The 20,308-nt window shown below is 40.5% G+C and overlaps 2 protein-coding genes across 2 annotated transcripts; one reads left to right on the top strand and one right to left on the bottom strand.

Moving 5' to 3' along the window:
* Positions 1 to 344: 344 nt before the first annotated feature.
* Positions 345 to 10,373, bottom strand: LOC119737856 (tubulin epsilon and delta complex protein 2-like). The gene is made up of 9 exons (XM_038212485.1): positions 10,285 to 10,373; positions 7,389 to 7,650; positions 6,411 to 7,243; positions 5,682 to 5,820; positions 5,284 to 5,407; positions 4,953 to 5,056; positions 3,658 to 3,796; positions 2,792 to 2,928; positions 345 to 2,294 (listed from the first exon to the last, which is right to left on the bottom strand). The coding sequence occupies exons 1-9, from the start codon at positions 10,302 to 10,304 to the stop codon at positions 2,127 to 2,129; spliced, it is 1,926 nt and encodes a 641-aa protein (XP_038068413.1). The 5' UTR covers positions 10,305 to 10,373; the 3' UTR covers positions 345 to 2,126.
* LOC119737855 (40S ribosomal protein SA-like) lies at positions 10,367 to 18,591 on the top strand. The gene is made up of 7 exons (XM_038212483.1): positions 10,367 to 10,496; positions 11,365 to 11,536; positions 12,658 to 12,776; positions 13,616 to 13,861; positions 14,767 to 14,895; positions 16,517 to 16,669; positions 17,760 to 18,591. The coding sequence occupies exons 2-7, from the start codon at positions 11,404 to 11,406 to the stop codon at positions 17,934 to 17,936; spliced, it is 957 nt and encodes a 318-aa protein (XP_038068411.1). The 5' UTR covers positions 10,367 to 10,496; positions 11,365 to 11,403; the 3' UTR covers positions 17,937 to 18,591.
* The last annotated feature ends 1,717 nt before the right edge of the window (positions 18,592 to 20,308 follow it).

Below are 20,308 nucleotides of genomic sequence, written 5' to 3'. Positions count from 1 at the left end.
TTGGCCTACGGCGGAAATGCACACATGACCGATTTTACTGAGAGGTCAAAAAGTTTTGACAAAGAAACTCGTGAAAGATTGTTTACAAATTAGGAGGCGCTCGCTACCTGATAACATCAGAACAGCACCATAATTATTTTGGACAAATCAAAGAGAGTTCAACTAAACGTAGCACACCCGAAATTTGCCTTACGATGAGTCATTGGTGGGTAAAAAAATATATATATAAAACATAGATTTAGCTTTAAACAAATATATTTTAATTGCACAAAAAACTACACAAAAGTAGAAAAATAACAAGCAAACAAACAAAAGAGACCAAAAACGTGACAAAAACTACCTAGTTTCGAGGGCATTGTGTCACTTTAATTTCAGCCGGAAGTTGGAACTGATATGCAAGGCGAGCAAAGTCCAATACATGTATAAGATTTTTTTTTAGCCTGCCAAAAAAAGACAAGTAATAACCTATGGGTAAAAAAATGGGTCAAACAAATTAGGCTCGTGTATACTATCTAGAAATATTGATAAATATTTGATGGCAAGATTGCTTGTTCTGAAATATTGTTGACAGAGTAGGCTGTCCAATATTGTTATGATGTGTAAAAGCACACAAGTTAAAGAGGTGCTCTTCAAAGAAAAAATTCTCCTAGCCAACTTTCAATTTGTGGTTTTTTTAAATAAAAAAAACACCCACTTTTCCCAATTTTTTGAATAAAAGGGGCATTCATTTTGTGCACAAATGAACCTGCTCTGCAAGAGCCGGATTATTGTCAGCCAATAATCTGAATTATTTTGTGAAGACATAATTCAATAACTAACTAACATTTTTCATATAATTTAATAGTGAATAACATTTATATAGCTAGGAAAATAGCAATTGAAAAAAAAAATTTCGAGGTGAAACTTGATAACAAATCATTACACAAAATACTGAGAGCAAATATGTCAAATTTATCACAGTACTTTATTGCAATGTTGTTCCTTTTATTAGTGGAATTAAGAATTATTCAATATAAATGTAGTTCATATTTACGAAGACATTCATTTGTTATTGCTTATCTTTTGTAACTCGTGACCTGACTTGTGACTTGCGTGTCATTGACATGAAGACAATGCTGCCTGACCCTTCTAAATCATTCTAAATCCTCCATGGAGTTTTACAGAATTTAAAAAACTAATTTTTGAAGGTTTAACAGCCAGCAACTATTACATAACGTGTGTGGCTTGATGCTCTTCTAAAGTAAATACAAAGAATGTGCCATAAGATTCCTTCACATTTATGGATTTTGAAGAATTTAAAAAGTTGTCTAGCAAATTGTCATTAAGATTAAGTTATGAAAGTTCACATCATCCAGATTTCTGCCTTATACTACCAATTTTTAAAATTATATTTTCATCTTTTTTTCTCTCTCTCTCAAAAGAGATACAAATTATTATTTTGAAAATGTGGAAAACTTGCTGAAAGACACTGGTTAATTAATAAGGCACTGCTTAATAACAAAATACAACATCATTTAAAATCTCGTTATGCACAAATTATACATAAATCTGAGAAACAGTTCATTGACAAAAACCTGGCGTCGATTCAACACTAATTCCTCAGAAAGCTGTTCCTTCAAAACGACTTTCCAAGTGTTATCCAAAATGATCTTAGTAACACAATCACACAGTTGACTACAAACATGAAGTTTTTTGGAGGCACCGTTTTACACCTGTTTTAAAATATCGTTCCAATGACAAGCCAAGCCAAATAGTATTAGAGCAACTCAAGTCGACCCAAACAAATTCCGGTTTCAAAACAGGTGAACCTTTGTACTAAAATATTCCGTTGACTAGCTTACAGAGTCATTACAAATGAATGGAAGTAATCTGTTCAATGTAATCTCTACTGTTTCAAACGTCGCACTTTCAGTGTAGTTAATTCACATCTTCAGATAAATTTTGTTTAGCATGACAGTGGAATGCAAGTCTGAAATTGTCAAATATTATTTACATAGTTGAATACAAAATATTTCTTCACTCTCGATTGAATAAAAAAGTCGCGTGGAAATTATGATATAAAATTTGCGCGGTCACAACGTGGCTCCTGCGAGTAGGCTACAAAGCCCTCTAGAGTTCTGGCTTGGTCAAGTTGTCTCCATCATGCTGGCACTGCCGACATTGTCTGCGACAACTGCTGGGTAGAGTTGTCCGCCGTGACACAGCAGACCATACAGAGATCTGTACAGGGCAGTACAGCTGCTGTCTGACGAATCTAGATTCTCCATCATTGGTAATATCTCCTGTCCGATCAGCTGTATAAACACAAAAAGGCAGTTTGCTGACAAAAGGTCTGACATCTGTTTTAGTAGGTAGGTAGGTTAAATTTAGTAGCAACCATTAGGTTGGATTCCATATACAATCGGCATTAGCTAAAAAAAATACGGAAAGAATGTAGTATCCAGATGCCACTTCAGCGGTTGTGTACAAAGTCTATGGAAAGTCAAGAATATTTTCAAAGTGTTTTCTAACAAATTGGAAATGTTTCTCAGTCCCAAATTCATGTCTTTTCAACATTAACGCAATGACTGGCCTTCATTGAGATAATATATGATGACAATGGCATGGGGATGCAACATTCTTTCCAAAAATACATATGAACAGAGTAAATTACAAACACCAACACAAATTTTAAAATTAGAAGCTAAAACATAGAAAACAAGTAATATTTTAAAGAAGGCATTCAAATTTGCCTACAGGATGGTGTAGAACATTCTACAACCTTTTTTACAAATGGCGAAGAAATCTATACCTTTTCGAGCTGGATTTGAAGACTTAACCTCTGCACATCGTGTTGTAGCGTAGCTAGCCTTTGCAGTTCCCTGAGATGACTATACTCATAGTTCCTATGGTCATGTTGGCCTGTAGGGTCCAGGTACTCCGTGCAACCTACCAACATTAGTTCAACAATAATGTACAAATGCATTAAGTAAAAAAAAAAAAAAGTGGTGAGATTGGTATAGGCTCCGTGCGCAAACCAGTGAGGGCGCTCTTTCAAGAGCTCAGTGGACAGAACACACAGCACGTGAAGTGGTTCATGCATGTATAGAGCCAAGTATGCACGACTTTTTATTCTGAGTGAGCACAAAGCCACAGCATCTTCGCGTGAGCGCAAGGCTTCATTAGCGATGTGTTTGAAACGTCTCTCCCAGCTGTCTCCCCCAACTCTCCCTTTCTAACCCTTGAGGGGGGTACTTGTGCGAGAGGCTCATGATAGGACTTTCTCTGCCTCCCATATCTATGACCCCGGTTCGAATCCTATCGAATGCATCACGTGATCGCATTTTTCAGTCACTGTTTTTTTGTGGGTTTCTCTAATTCTTTCATGTGGTGGTTTCCCTCCCCCAACCCTAAACTGAAACATATCTTCACTGACTTCTCAGAAAAGTTTGAACAAGGAAAACAAATTTCGTGGGATTTGTACCTCTGACCTCCAGAAAGCAGTACCAGTGATCTACCAACTGAGCTATCCAGCTGTGTTGGCGGTCCCCCGATTTGTCAGGGTCTTCCTTTACGTGAATGATTTTCAATGACTTTCACACGTTTTTTCAAACATATAAGCTTTGAAACGTTTTTAGTCAAAAGAAAGTAAACTATCACATGAATGACAAAACATACCTTGTAAATCTCTATGTCGAACAGGGAGAAAGAACGTGGTGGACGGATGATAGGAAACATTTTCATGCGTACAGCAATCAGATGAATAAGGCTGGCTCACATGAGGCAATCCTGGCTTCTCATGACTGAAAGAAACTTCCTCAGCGTCAGCTGAAATTGGTTTTAAAAAATTAAAAAACACTTTAAAAAAATCCCAGAGATATGAAAGCTAATACAAGAATCGAATTGTCTTTCTTCCCAACTTCAACATCTTTGCTTCAGAAAATGAAATCAAACCTCTTATCCAACTCTTTATCACTCACTGACAATTTGGGAAACAAAGGTCCGAAATCCCTAAGATCCAGAAATATCCTCAAATAAAACAAATATCAAGATCCCAAAAATCTCCAAGCCCCCCCCCAAAAATAATGCAAAAGTCAAAAAAAATCCCCAACTCCAAAAAAAAAAAATCCCCAAGATAAAAAAACAACATAAAAAATCCTCAGATCAAAAAAATTCCCAAGATACTAAAAAAACAACCAAGACCAAAAAAAGTACGGTAAAAAAAAACAAGATAAATAAAATACCCAATAAAAAAAAATACAAAGATCCAAAAATTCCTAAATTATAGAAAAAGTTTTCGATTTGGGATATTTTTTGGACCTTGTTTTTTTTTAATCTTGAGATTGTTCTTTTTGTGAAGTTGGGATTTATTTTTTGACGTGGGGATTTTTTTTTTTACTTGGTGATTTGGGGGTTTTTTTGGAGTTGGGGATTTTTTTTGACTTTTGCAAAAAAAAAATTTTGGGTCAAAAAAAACCCAAATCCCCAAGTAAAAAAAAAAATCCCCACGTCAAAAAATAAATTCCAACTTCACAAAAAGAACAATCTCAAGATTAAGAAACAAACAAGGTCCAAAAAATATCCCAAATCAAAAACTTTAAAGTTTCAACATTATTTTAAGATCTAACCCAATCCCAGGTTCCAAGATAAAAAAAAAACATAAAAAATCCTCAGATCAAAAAAAATTCCCAAGATCCTAAAAACCCAAGGGCAAAAAAATTTAAGGTAAAAAAACAACAAGATAATAATACCCAATAAAAAAATCGAAAGATCCAAAAATTCCTAAAATATAAAAAAATACCAAAATCCAACAATTCCCAATATTAAAAAAAATCAATTAAGATACTTCCGAGATAAATGTGGGCCACACTTTCCATAGTGCTGTATTTCACAAATTTGCTCATCAATGAAGAGTGGTTTAAAAAGGAAGTTGAACGGAGCACATACAATAAAAAAACTAATATACTTTGCACACCTTCAGCAACATTTTCCACTTCTCCTTTTAACTCATCCAGTTTTGTCCTCAGTGCTTTAGTCAGGACGTGAAGCCTATATCGACTGTCCCATGATGCATTGCCTACAAAACAAAACAAGAAAAAAAAAGAAGAAAAAAAATGATAGACAAGTGAAACCACTTGTACAAAATTTTCACTCACGGGTGATGTTTTCTATTTTCATCCATGAAAGAATACTTGTGCAGAGTCTCATGTCTGTGGGCCCTTTGATCAGTAAAAATTGAAATATTTTAAATTTTTCCAGCATTTGGTACAAAAGTAAAGAATTTACCATAAATAGTAAAGTTACCATGCTTGGGGAAGTCATTCAGGGCAGATTTAGCAACATGTATGAGGTGATTGCACTCTGTCGTCAGCTCCACTATTCTCTCCTGGATATCTCTGGATAGTGGTGATGTGGACGACTGCTGAAACTACAAGCAACAACATTTAACAGGCTTAAGGGGGAAATGTGGGAGGGGGAGATGGACACTTGTAACTTAGGGATGCTGTTAAATTTGGTGGAATAGAGAAAACGTAATAGTAAAATACTGAGGAAGAAACAGTAAATTTGTGTATATTTTTCACACAATCATCAAACAGTACAAGCAATGACGGAAATTTAGTTACTATTTTCTCAAATCGAGTTAATGAAGGAAAACCTTTTAAAAATTACCGAAAAATTGCAAAATCCTTTTAAATTCCTACCTTTGATTCCAATCGCAGCCGGAAGTGTTGAGAAGGCAGTGATTGCTCTTCAGATTCCATCTTAGATGAGAGTCTCTGTCTGAGCTTGGAGATATCTGACTGGAGTTTCTTGAGTTTGCCTGGCAACTTGAGGGTGTGCCTGAAGACAAATTTGTGATGCAAAAAATGTAAGTCACAAAAAACCTTAACAATACCGGTCTTCTCTTTAATAAGAGTTCAAATGGGTTCATTTTACAACAAGCAGCAACATTGTCATTTTTTTAGCTGCACTCTGCTAATTACTGAATTTTTTTTATTATTTTTTAGCAATTTGTTTCAGCAACTATTCAATATTTGCCAAGTTAAGCTTACTGGGATCAAATAGCAGAGAGTGCCAGTTTATTTACCAAAAGTAAGTTGAATTTTCAATAATACAGGATGTACATTGTATTGGGCCCTTAAATCAGAGCAACAATACCCATGGCATCATAATTTACACGAGCGGTATTAAAGTAGAAAAAACATGAATCAAGAACAGTTACAACATGTTGGAAATAGTGCACAACATAATGAACAAAACTAATTTTATAAAGAACATTTGACCAACTTCAGAGTTCAGACCAATCGATCTTGCAAACTTCCATTGATCAAAAAGATGGTTCGACTATCAGTGTTTGGTACCCTAAACGTTCACATCAAGAGTGAATGCAAAGTAGTGCTGATTGTCACACTTTAGTCTGCTTGGCTTACCCATCCCTCTTCAGCATAAACGGTTTAGCCCCGTCTGCCTGAGCACTCTTTCCACAATCTCCCGTCTCTGAAGAACTTGGCGTAGCTGAGGATCCCTCACTCAGTCTCAACCCTGCCGTCTTCTGTACAACTTTTGCCATTCCATTCACCGAATGTTTATGTTCGTCAGCCATTTCTGAAGGCTGTTTTGGCACTCCTACAGACTTTTGACTCCCTTTATTCCCGGCATCAGGGAAATCTCCGTTTCGTTTTTCTCTGATGGCAGATGTATTCTTTTTGTTATCCAACATGGGTCTTCCATTCTTTTGATTGCCTGCGGTACTTTTGTCTGCATTTAATGCATTTTTGCCCCCTGCGCTGTTGGGTTTCTTAGTTCCGTTCACAGCAGTATTAGGCCCTTTTCCCTTACTGAAATTCCTTGTTGCAGTAGATTCTCTAGCATTTTGGGCACCGACAATTTTTGGCTTCATTGCCTTGTTGCCCGCAGAGTTAGCCACAGGCTTGGCAGTGACATTTCTGCCGATTTCCGAGGAAGTGGTTTTGAAGTGGGATTTGGCCAAAGGTTTCGGCCGGGGAACCTTGGCGCTGTATGCCGCTCTGGCCTGGGCTGTTCCAGGCCTCGGCTTGGGAGCGGAGTTTGCACCAGACTTCTCCGAATTCCGTGGTTTCACGTCGGCAAACAGCTTCTTTAAGGACGAATGGGAAATGACGGCAAAGTCCTGTCCATCGATGACTTGGCTGGTGGGCTCGGATGGAGCATTTCCCCCAGTCGTTTGATCGGCAGCTGTTGCCTCTGTTCCTTGCTCTTGACATAGCTCCTCCAGTGGGTTGAGCTGCACACCGAAAACAAAAAATGGCCAAGATATAGTTAGTCAGTTACAAGTCAAATCACAAGTCAATCACAAGTCAGGTCACATCTGATAGGCAATATTAACAAATTTTGCAAAGACAGAACTTGCACTGAATGCCAAGACTGACCCTCTTCTGGAGTTGCCTAGCCCTCTGAGCCTTAACCAAGGCCTTCTCCACCTCAGCCAGGGTCTCTGCCTCTTCCAGCGATGCGGCGTCGCCATGGTTACCAGCATCACCATCTCCTGCTAGAGGGCCGCCAGACTTGGCGGGCTTGGCTTTGGGAGGCCAGGGCCGGTTGAGGAGAGGGCGGAAGTCTTGACAGATTCTCTCACAGAGATCTCTGCTGGTTTCAACGCACAGGGTCACATCCGTGATAAACTGCTCAATCCTGCATCAAAGTTTAGGATAAAATAAAAGAGAGAATCACGGGTTAGCCAAAACCTTATTAGGGCCTAGGGCCTACTAGTCGTCTCAAGTGGATGACAAGTAAGATCAGAGGTAGATTAGAAGGGAATGAACAGTGACAAAAGCACGCTTTTGACACAGCTTATGATTTTAATAATGGCAGTGGATATTTAGCCAGATCCAGCTTTCTTTTAGTAAACAATATAAAGCCGGAGCGGCACTGAACATGCGCAGTCACATTTCTTTTTGGACCTTAAAGTTTTTACAGTGACACACGCCAACACTGTCGTTGTGACTTCATATCCACGAGATTGGAATCAGACCATTTACAACTTCGGACTTTATTTCAATTAATAAAACAAAATCCTCCAAACGAAGGAATCAGAAAAAGAAAATGCTCTAGCCCCCCTACAAATAAATTTAGGAGTCAATTTAGAATTATTAATAAAAGAAGAATATTCTCATTTTTTGCAATTATACAAACTACAAACAAACAAAAAAGTCGATCATTCGATAGAGCGTGACAGGGATTTCGAACCTGAGATCTCTCGCTATCAGTAGGGTGGTCGGCACTTTTGGGGTTTTTTGGTCCAAATATTACAAACTTGGTATCATTGGAAAGAGCTTCCAAAAAGAAATCTAATGGTACCAATTATAATTTTATATCTTAAAGTATGGTGAAGTTATGGTCCATTAAAGGGGCATGTCCCACCCTAATTATTCTGTCGGCATGGTGCGGGGTGTAAAATTAAAAAGAAAAATCCAAATCGCCTCAAAATATTTGAGAAAGGTTTGGAAAACATTTTCAAGTTCATTTAGATGAGATCATATTATCCTAAATTTGTATTCTCAGGTCCTCTTTATGGTAGTCCTTTAATAGCTGGTATGTGTACATTTCCTCGGAGCTGTCATATTTGAGGTTGATTTGAACAAGGATGGCCAATCCAGGGACCTAAAATAGAAATGCATGGAAACCTTGCATTAACATTCACCCAACTGTGTGTTGAAAGTATTATACAGCCAAAAAAAGGGTTTTTAACTTAGCAAAAGTACATCTTTAAAGTATGGAAGTATTTGATGACAGACAACATTTCTCCAATATGTAGGTTCCAGTGGGAGTTAACTTTATATTTATTTTGTCCCCTTTTTTGGCCTTATGTTATGCAGAGATGTATTCAAAAATAATTTAAAAAAACATTGAATCTTGTTCTTCATTATACATTGTACTCAAAACAGTCTGGTTAGACTCTGGACTAAACATATTCAGGAACTAGAAGCCTAGGGCAAAAAAGCAAAGACAAAAATAAGCTAATTTTAACATGTTTAATGCAAATTTAGTTCAAGTTGGAAAATATTCAGAAACAGTTGAAATATATTAATTTTTTAGCAGAATGGTATATTGGTATAATGTAAATTTCCCCAATAAAGCAATCCACCAAAATTTACCCCAGTAATCACAGCATTGAAATATTATTGCTTCATGCATGCATAAAGCATGGAGGAAGAAATAGGCAGCCATTGCATTGTGACACCGCCGTGCGCCATATTTTAAACACCTTGCTGAAGGCACCCCGACAACAAAACCCCCCAGCGTCAAAAAGCGTCATGGGAAACATAACAAAAAAACTAGTCACACAAACTCCTGAAATTCCACCCTTTCAGAAACTACCCCTTTTTAAGTCTTTCTTGAACTCCTCATGTGAGATTTGTAACGATTTTTCGGCCCAAAAATCATGACAATCTGTACCTTTTTTTCGTCGGAAAAAATCTCCAAAATCGGAAGGCAAAAAAAAATCGAGCGTACCTCTTCTTGATATGAGTCGAAAGAGATTTGCTTTGGCTTTACTATGATGTCATTTCTATTTTTGTCCGACGAAATCACAGCAAATCTCGCCACAAAACGTGAGTGAATGTCACGAGCTAAAAACAAGATGGCCGCTCCCAGGGCAACTGCGATCACAACTTCCCAGAAATAAACATCGATTTCAACAGCAGATTTCACTATATCGCATATGGTGATCATCCAAAAAAAATATATCATTGGAAAGATCCATCATTTCTCTCTGTAATCATCTCATCAGAGAAACTGTTCCAGTTTCAAAAAAGGGTTAAACTGCGCCAGTTTGAAACACACTTTCGCACGCAAACAGATACAAATGAAGATCGACCCCGTTACGCCGACCTCCCTACTATCAGTATCACTCAACTTGCCATCCATTCTGTCACACTTCCTGCTCGATCGAAGTGGGTAATTTAATACTTTATGTAGGCCTAGGCCTAGTCGCCTACGCATCAAAAAGGGCTCTGTAACATCTCTCCGGCATAATATCGTTTACTAAAAGCAAGCCGGATCCGGCAATATATCAGCTAGGCCTACCTTTACAAAAACTGACTTGAGACAATGTGTGAACATGGTGAATGTGCAATACAATGTGAATGTGATTCAATGTCAAAATTGAATATATATGATTGTGTTGGGTTATTTCGTTTGCAACTCTTACTTTTCCTACCTATATATTCGGATTTGACAGATTATCTTAACATTTCTGTTGCTCATGTCATATTATTTGAACATAATTATTTCTAAATGGTTAATCATTCGATAGTTCTGTTTTACCGGTCAAAATGATGATCCATGATCGTGACGATCCATCACTCAATTTTGACGAGCGCTCCATAAACCTTAAATAGCGCCCTCTATTGGGTAAAAACAGTCGCTCCCCATTTCGACTGGTACTCGGCGTCCATTGCTTTGACGTATTGGTACACCATTGAAATCCTGAAACGCAATCGACCTTTTCCAACGATCTCCCAGTGGCGTTTGCACGTGTGAGTTTTGCTCCGTATTTCGTCGATAATTTGTTCCCATTTTTTCGTCATTTTAATAAATAAATTTTACATTTCTGTGTGAATGGGTATTCAGTGATTCATCAGTGAATGCCACAAAGGTCATCAAGCGTATCTGATGTGATTTTTTTTAAGTTGAAATATTGCTAGTTTTTCCACGTTGAGATATGGAGGTGAATTAGGGCGCCCTCTAGCAGCTGCATTCTTATCTTTTGCCAGTTTTGGAGAATATGGTTACAGTAGATATCCATTGTTTATGCCTTAAAAATGCTCATCATCTGTCATGATCGATATTGGCATGTTGGTAGTGCATCTTGGGTATGGATGACAAACAATCCAGGCAATTTGTGCACAAACCTATGCAGTCATGTCGGTTAAAACTTTCATTTGATTCCTCAAATACGTCATAAGAATTTAGTGATAGTTTTTCATATTGGTTTATTAAAAAAAAAAATTCAAATCTTTTTTTTTTTTTTTCTTTTTTTTTTTTAAAGATTATCAGATTAAAGGAAGTTTTTGGGAATCCCTTTTTAGATAACAGTTTCGTTAAGCATGAATATGTCATTACGGTTGTTGACTAGCCTGTGTAAAAGGCATGGCAGGGGAAGAGGAAAAGTAAGGTGTTTTTTTTACAGTCTGTGACTGTTCAGACAGCAGGAGGGTTAATAAACGTAATTCTTCTGCAAGGGTAGAGCATTCCCCAAACCAAAGGGGGCGGGGCTTATGACAAAATCTGGATCGGTCCATTTTGATCAAGGGACGCAGGTTAAACAATACAGTTCAGTAAGATCTCAGAGGAATGAGATGCAAGAAGTTAGATTTTCATTTTGTTTTCCTCGGTGCCCCGCAGGTTGATTCCCATCACTGATTTCAAAGATTCAACAGCAGAATGTCGGGAGGTTTGGATGTACTTGCCCTGAAGGAGGAGGACGTGACCAAGTTCTTGGCCTGCAGCACCCACCTGGGCAGCAACAATGTGGACTACCAAATGCAGCAGTATGTCTACAAGGTCAAGGGTGACGGTAAGTGGCACGGGAGTGGTAGCTTGGGGGCGGGTGTGGCATGGGTGTGGCAGTAGTATGGTGTGGCACTGGCATGGGTGTGGCACTGGCATGGATGTAGGAAAGGCAGGGGTGTGGTTCTACTATGGGTGTGGTAATACGTGCAAAACTAAATCAGGCCAACTTTACTCACAGTTTAGCCAGCAAATTTCTCCAAAAATTCCATTGGGCATCTCACCAACCAAGTTTGCAGACTCAATTCAATTTTTAAAGGAGACTTTCCTTCAATATTTTGCACATGAGAGGGAAGTCAAGGGATTTCAAAATGAGGCTAAAGACTAGACTGGTACATGTCCAACCATGGTCCAACTGTTGGAAAAGACTGACCTCTTCATTCAGTGTCATTAGTCTGGTGGGTGACTATGGCGAAGTGTGTAGTAAATTGAGACTAGTTCCCTGTTGTTTCTTTAATTCTTTAGGCATGGTTGGTTGATGCAGTACTGAAGCAGTGTTGGACTGGTTGTTTTAGGTGCCAGTCTATTGTCTTGTATTGCATGTTTTCAATACCTAAAGTTTTGGGACTCTCATACACAGTATTGAGAGTCCCAAATTTCATGGGCAGCACTATCATGGGCAGCACCAATCAGTGAGTTGTGAAACATATAATGCCTTTACAGCAGTGATTAACAATAACATGTGCCACAAAATTTGTACCTCTGAGAAGCTACTTTTCAACTTCATGGTCAACTAAATGCATTATACTGTCCTGCAGTTAATCACAAATGTTTGTGAATAATATCAGTACTATCTTCATTGACTGAAAAAAGTCCAGCTAGATTTGTCGAATGACCAAAGAAATTGTGAAAACTGCTCTCTTCGGTCACCTAGTACCAAACAAATGACAATCAGGGGTGTCGGCTTTAAAGCTGAGATTTCACACCCCTGGACAGTGGCTGCAAACAGATGTCAACTTATTCGCCAAAATGCACTTCCAAAACTTGACCCCTCTGTGGTAATAACCCCTTACTGGTGAACTGTATAGCGAATTACTCTCTTTTTTTTGATCAAGCGGAGTAGGTTTCAATATTTGTATTTTGAAATCAATTCCTATTAATCCCCTCTTCCTTCCCTCCTGCCGTTAGGGAGCCACATCATCAACGTGCGTAAGACTTGGGAGAAGCTGATGCTAGCAGCTCGCTGCATCGTGGCCATTGAGAACCCAGCTGATGTCTGCGTCATCTCTGCCCGCCCCTACGGACAGGTCAGTAGCACTGTCTTAGTTCTCATACTCGCACTTATGTACACAGTTGTGTCCAACTGCTCCTGGCTTATTGAAGTATATCAGTTTTAGGCATAATGACGATAGCGAAAAGCTTGCATTGGTGGCAGAAATTGTTTATTTAATTCTTATTTTTTAACCGGGTAGCCCATTCAGTGGAATCCACTGGTCTCCCATGGGGCCCAGTAAAGAGAAGACAATGTGAAGAAGTTACAGTTTTAGACATGGGAGGAAAACCCCAGAAGAATATTCTGAGGAAACCCACAGAATCAAGTAGGGACTGGAAACGCAATCCACATATTGGCCCGGGCAGGAATCGAACCCGGGTCACAGCGGTGGAAGGCGAGGAAAGTACCACTGCCCTGGACTCCCCCTGTTGTCATGGCAGAAAGTTGATGTCCTTTTGTCGTACTTTTACCCCTTGGGACTTTCTGTGTACATATCCATTATTGTATTTGGGAGGCTTATGATTGAGTTTGTGGATGTTTGGAGCGAGACATAATCAAAGAACAGATGGGTAGCTGCGGGATGACGTATGTGCCTATCACAGAGTATTGGTGCCTATCACTGCATGTCCCTCGCTCTAAAATGTCTTAGTGTAAATCAGATTAAATATGATGAGATATGCTCAGTAGTTAGTGGAGTGCTTCCAAGAACAGTCACCAAGAGTCAATTAATCTTGGATGTTTTACCTTAATTTTCAGCCTCTTTGCTGGAAGTTGATTGCGCGGTTGAAAAGTGGCCTCTCTGAGGCAACTACTTGGTAATTTACTCACAGTCCCCCTGTTTCTTGTTCGCCCCACCCTTTCCTTCATTTACAGCGTGCCATCCTGAAGTTCTCCAGCCACACCGGAGCCACGCCCATCGCCGGCCGCTTCACCCCGGGTACTTTCACCAATCAGATCCAGGCGGCGTTCCGTGAGCCCCGCCTGCTGGTGGTGACCGACCCCAGGACGGACCACCAGCCGGTCATGGAGGCGTCTTACGTCAACATCCCCGTCATCGCCCTGTGCAACACGGACTCCCCGCTGCGGTTCATCGACATCGCCATCCCATGCAACAACAAGGTATGGGGAGGTCGGGGGACTAGACCTGGGCCCAATATCATGGCTCTGCTAACTACAGCATTTCGTGCTTACGATCACCATTTGTGGTAACAGCACCAGCAAAACAAAACTCTGGCTAACCCTGTAAGCACAGAAAACTTAGTTACGGGATGTAGGCATACCCATAAGCCAAAATTCCTTGCCAACCCATGAAGTATGTTTACCGTAAGCACGGTATTTTCTGCTGCCGTAAGCTGCCCAGTTCTGTCTGCAAATCCTGCAAATTACTCTGCTTAGCAAATTAAAATGCTAAGCAAAAATTGGTTGAGAACCAGTCAAAAGCAATGTACATTGTGTGATAACCTGTTTTTGCTAAGCAAATATTTTTTCGTGCTTAGCAGATTTTTGTTCTTCGCAACTTCATCAAATTGGCACAAGGGTCCAATTTTCATTGCATTGCTGAACAGTAGGCGGGGAAAAAAATGAGCTCACTATTTCAGAGACATGGTTGCTAATATTTCATGTGTTTTATGGCGTGGATGTACCAAAGGTTCTAAATGGAGGGAGATTTCAAATATCGTATAACGATTTTCAGCAAATTCTTTCTCTGAGTTTACCATGGTCTTTTTTAGTATGCGTACAGCTTACAGTTCCTGTGATATGGACAGAGTCTCTGCCTAGGCAGTTCCATGAAATTGGAAACAGAGCTGAAATTTCGCAGAATTTTTGAGGAGAAAAAAATTGCTTCATCGGTAAACTTAATATCTCCATACATATCGGCAGAATGTCACTTAACAGTATTGATACATCAAGTAGCATTTTGGCTTGTCAAAGCAAAATTGTTTTACGCATTCAGTAGACTGAAAGATGTCCTGAGTATTTGCAGAAGGCAGAGTCTGAGTCTTTTCTCCGTTTTCTCTGTACAGGGTGCCCAGTCCATTGGTCTGATGTGGTACCTGCTGGCCCGCGAGGTCCTGCGTTTGCGGGGTACCATCAGCCGTGACATCCCATGGGACATCATGGTGGATCTGTACTTCTACAGGGATCCAGAGGAGGTAGGTAACCAGGGAAAACTGACCATTTATACACTCAGTATTGGTCTTTGCCCTTCACCGACATATTTTCTAAACACTGTATACTCGGTGTTGTCCCGAGTGATTGTGCGAAAAGATTCACAAACTGCTTGGGCGGGAATGGAACCTACGACCTCCTGCTTACTAGTGCAGACGTTTTACCACCGAGCTTGCCGGTGTCGGCTGGCTGGTTCAAATCTGATATAGCAGCGGGCCGGGGTACCACAACCAAACATTTTTTATACACTGTTGAAGTTTTTCATAAGTACGGGATTATCTCTTTTGTCTTTGAATTTGCGTGTTCGTGTATAGGCAAACACTAAAGAAGAATCGTAATACCCGATATTCCCATGCAATTCGAATATTTCCAGGAGAATGCTCCAAGTTTTCCACAGCTATGAGAGACACTCCTGGCATTTTGGATCCCCCTTCTCTTAATTTAAAAAAAAAAAATCTGACATAATATTGTCTCCTTTAATCCTAAACCAGTAGAGCTCAGCCACCATTACTACATATGGGAGCTGATGCCCCATGAAATTACACATGTGTCACATGTCCAGAAATCACGCATGTCAAATGAAAGAGTCTGGATCCATTCCCCATAGGCATGTATGTAATAGACCTATCGGCTGTTTGCGAGTTAGCCACGCCCCTTAGACAACCCTATGGAGTTTTTGTACACTTACTCAGATTTTGCGCGTTGCGCGTCCATTTGTATATTAGGTAATTGGACAATATTTCACAAGCTGCGTTGATGCGATTCTAACGCGATTCTACCGCGATAGGTCAATTGCTGGGAATCCCAGGCATAGCCAAGTAATTCAAATGCGGCCAATGTGCCATTGGTTTTCTATGCAGTGGAAGCTTTTATTGGAGGATTATGAAAGTTGAATTTTGTTTCAGAGATGAAACTTTTCCGATTTTTAATCAGAAAACCGACTTTTGGACTTTTCCAACGAAACTTCCGGTTTTCTTTCAATGTGTCCCACAAAGTTTTTCCACAAAATGTGATTTTTTTTTAAACTGTAATTTCGAGGAAAAAAAAGCGAAAAAAAGGCGATTAAAATAATCGCGAGCGTAGTTTGAATCTCTTTCACCAGTTGCAAAGTGAGTGTTTCTACGGAAGAAACACCTTGGCCAACACTGATCTGATCCTTTTCCGGCTGGAGAACAGGTTAAACATTCACCTATGACACGGAAAAATCACTGTGGCACACGGTACACAAACATCGCGCATGGTGCGTGCATGCACACATACGATGCTATAGCCGCTACAAAAATGTTACTGATGGTCAAACGCGAGGATAATCTCTCCAAAATAGAAACGGGCGTTAAAGATTAATTCCAGTGGCAATGGTTGGAGGAAAAAGATAACAACGGGGACTATTTCTCGATGTACATTAGAAAACTGCATTTACCAGGGAGGTTGTTTTTAATTTTAGATTTTACATCGTTCTTGTGGACATCGTTATCGGTTAAATTATATATGAAGGGACTGCGGTCGGGCACACAGTCATTTCCAACACCGATTTTGGTTAGGCGAAATTTCAGATTTTTTTGGCTAATGCCAGTTTCATATCTGTTGTTTCTCTTTTCTCTTAAGGCTGAGAAGGAAGAGCAGGAAGCTCGTGAGAAGGCCCAAGCCAAGGAGGAGCCCCAGCCAGCCTACCAGGAGCAGTGGGGAGGACCGGGTGAGGTCCCTGCTATAACGGCCGCCGTGCCTCAAGACCAGCCTGCTGGCGTCAAGGTTACTGATGTAAGTAGCTGCCATTCATCCTTCACTTGGATCAGCTGATTGCCTTGTTGTTTTTACTTTTCATGTATGCCATTTTATCCTAACCCCCTAGGCCCTTTTGGTTAGGAACCATCCTCAATCCTGCAGCATCCTCCAATTACTACCATGTAAAAATAGGATTCAGCCTCAATCCTCCAAAATCATCAGTTATTTCTTGAATTTGTTCAGTGGAGGGGTGACCACTGCCTCAATCCTTTAAAATCCTCCAACAATCACTGTCTTAATGGGTTGAGGCAGTGCCGATGACATTCAGAAGCAGTGCGGATGATATCGAGCATAATGCAGGGCTCAATTATGCATGGCTGAACATCAACAATGCTGGGTACAGCCTACGAACTCGACCCAATGCATCCTCCAAAATCAACCGACACTTTCTTGTCATAAAGCGTTATATGCAATTGGGCCTAAATGTCTAATGCAATCCGTCCTACGGTGCAGCATAAACATACACCTTTACTGCACATTTCCAATATGACAGCCAGCTGGCCATGAAAGGATACGTTAAACCCTAACCACCCTGAATCCTTCAAAATCCTCTTTGCCAAAGTGGAGGAATTTGGAGGATTGAAGTTTACACGGCAAAAGTGCGTTACTGATTTTGAAGGATGCACTGTGTCAAGGTCTTGGGCCGGACCTCGTGTTGTTTTTGCTCAGCCATGCATTAAATATAGGCCTGAATTATGCTTGAAATACTCCGTACTGCTCCAGGATGTCACTGACCAAGCCTCAACATATTGAGTCACTGCCGCAGGATTTTGCAGGATTCAGGCAGTGATCCCCCCCCCCCCCCCCACGGATCATATTCAAGAAATAATGGAGGAATTTGCAGGATTGAGGCAATATGCTATTTTTCCACGAGGCCAATTGGAGGATTTTGCAGGATTGAGGCTACATCCTAGCAAAAAGGCCTAGGGAGGAATTTGCAGGATTGAGGCTATGTGCCATTTTTCCATGCGGCCAATTGGAGGATTTGGCAGGATTGAGGCTACATCCTAGCAAAAAGGCCTAGGGAGTTATGGTTAATCCCTGAAATCCTTTCTTTTCTCAACAGTGGGCAGCTGAGTCTATGACCGTGCCCGGCGTGGCCATGCAGTCTACCTACCCAACAACCGACGACTGGGCTACACCGGACCCCAACGCCACCAAGGACTGGTCTGCCGCTCCTGCTCCCCAAGCACCTGCCACCGGTGAATGGGGTGGTTCCGCCACCCAGGATTGGAACGTCTAAGCCGAAACAATCGAGCAGCAAAAACACCTTCCCCTTTCCTTGTCAATGCATCAATTCCCATTTACTCTTAAAAAAATTCACAAAATTCAGGAGCAAAAGATGAGGGCGTTTGTTTACAGCAGGGTATGTCCATAAATAAGGGGTCCAAAAGTGTGACATTTTTGGTGTCCCTGTTACACCGGACCTGTTAATTTGCCATTCAAGTGTCAATAAAAATGACTTCACACTAAATTTTTTCATTTGTTTACCAGGTAGTTTGCTTTACATAATCACTCTTAGAATCAGAGACATGTGTCCTAGATTACAAAATCTTACCCAAGTCAGATGTAACTCGGACACCAAAATTGGACCCTAAATTTATGGAATCACCCAGCAGCCCTCATTCAACACTGGTACTTAGAGTCGCTCTTAAAAAAATAACGAAAGACAAAGTAGAAACAACATTGTGAAATTACTTACGAGGATTTCCTTAAGAAACCTGACTCAGACTGTTTACTTACTTTTAAGACCTGGTTTTATTGCATTTGGGGAGGGTTGTTTAGGCTTTAAGGCCTCAGGAATTTGGCCACGTTCTCCTGTTGGGCTCGAAGCTCTTGTCAAGTACTTGATGTACTTTACTGGAAGAAACAAATAAACTTGAAGTGAAACAAAGAAACATTGTGTGTCCTTGTCTTGTATTTTGTGTGTTTGTGTTGATTTCGTGTGATGTAGGAAAAAATACATTTCTGGCCAAAAATACATTTTAAGGTTTTTTGATCCCCTAGCAGTGCTCAACATTGCATTCAATATGCAGGCTTGAGACCTTGTTTAATTTTTTTTGGGGGGGGGAGGTGTTAAAATATTGAATTTTATAATAGTCTTTTTTTTAATGTAATAAACTGCATTTTGGCCATTCTTTTTCCCTTGCAAAACCAAGCGTAACCCCCGGCAATTTTTTCCTCAAACTTTTATTCGTCAATACCTAAGACGGTACCCATTCCTATTTGCTGAGATCCTGCCACGTGGGTGGTTTTAAACACTTTACTGGCACTGTGCCAATCGCCATATAAGGAGACTTTTAGCACTACTCACATGAGGCATATACCATAAACATGGCTAGAGATACGTTTCACAAGGCACGAAGCAGAACTGTTGAACAGAATCGTTGCAAATTTACAAGTTTTGACGTGTTTTGACTTTTTGACCGAAAGGTATTTATGAATAGGAATAAATATGTGCTTTGCCGGTATTAACCCCATGCGTACCGGAAGCGGTCATGGCCGCGGCCGCTAATCCTCATTGGAATGCAGTTGCCAGCTGTGGTATGCCGTGGCACACAGCTAGTGGGTAGTTCCACAGCTGCTGCTTTTGTGCTGTCCCGCTACCACACAAAGGCTGTGCAGTCATGCGGGCCACTTGCTCTATGTGTGGAGGAATGTCCCCATTACACCCCGTCCTTAAGGGGTTAATCAAGTACGTTTAAAACCAGCTAGGGGCCAGGATGCTGATAATTGCCCAAGCCAAACGCCCTAGCCGACTTTAAATGTACGTCTTTCAAACCGGCCAAGCACATATTTATTCCCTTATTAACAATTAATAAATACCTTGGAGAGTTGATGGTTTCTGATTGGTCGAGACTCGATCACGTGGCCGGTCATTAACGGTGATAATGGACCGGCTTCAAAGAACAAGCGAATAAATGGCCCCTGAACCAGCATTGATCAAGCCCCGTTCAGCCCCATGCAAGCCAATGATTGGTCAAAATATAGTAACAGTCCTGCGGTAGCTTTTAACAATTGAGCACTGCACATGCGCTCAACCCCCATCGCGTAAGACTGACGCGCGCGTACGCAACACAGTTGCTAGGGATGCGTGCGTGCGCGCGCGTAAGGAAGTTTTGAAACGACATCGTACAGCAGTGCAGTATATACTGAGGATGTTTACGACGAAAGCGTAGATCTACGATTTATTTTCTTTGAAACACTTCACCCACCGACATATTTACCTTTCCTAAACCAAGCATCTTTGTAATTCCGGACACAAGGAATGTGTAAACGAGATTTCAGCTTCCTCCATCAGGTAAAGATATGAAAACATTGTTGTAATTTGTTTCGCTACGGCAGCAGTTTCTGTTGAGTTTACGTCGTTATAGCTGTTAAGCTAAAATATGGCCCATGAACATGAACACAAAAAAGTTTGGAAATATCGCCGGAAAAAAAGTCACAAAATTGGAGCATTTTAACTGTTTATTTCGTTATAAAGGTATTTATTAATGGGAATAACAGTGTGAGGATCCGGTCTTCACTGCGTGATAATGCCCGGGTGTGGGGGTGACCGCTGTTAATGGACCTCGACTTCGTCTCGGTCCATTAACAGCGGTCACCCCCACACCC

This window comes from Patiria miniata, unplaced genomic scaffold, assembly GCF_015706575.1.
Source record: "Patiria miniata isolate m_02_andy unplaced genomic scaffold, ASM1570657v1 HiC_scaffold_3, whole genome shotgun sequence".
Lineage (NCBI taxonomy): Eukaryota > Metazoa > Echinodermata > Asteroidea > Valvatida > Asterinidae > Patiria > Patiria miniata.
The sequence above is the reverse complement of the archived record's forward strand: the minus strand, read 5'-3'. Positions and strand labels throughout refer to the sequence as shown.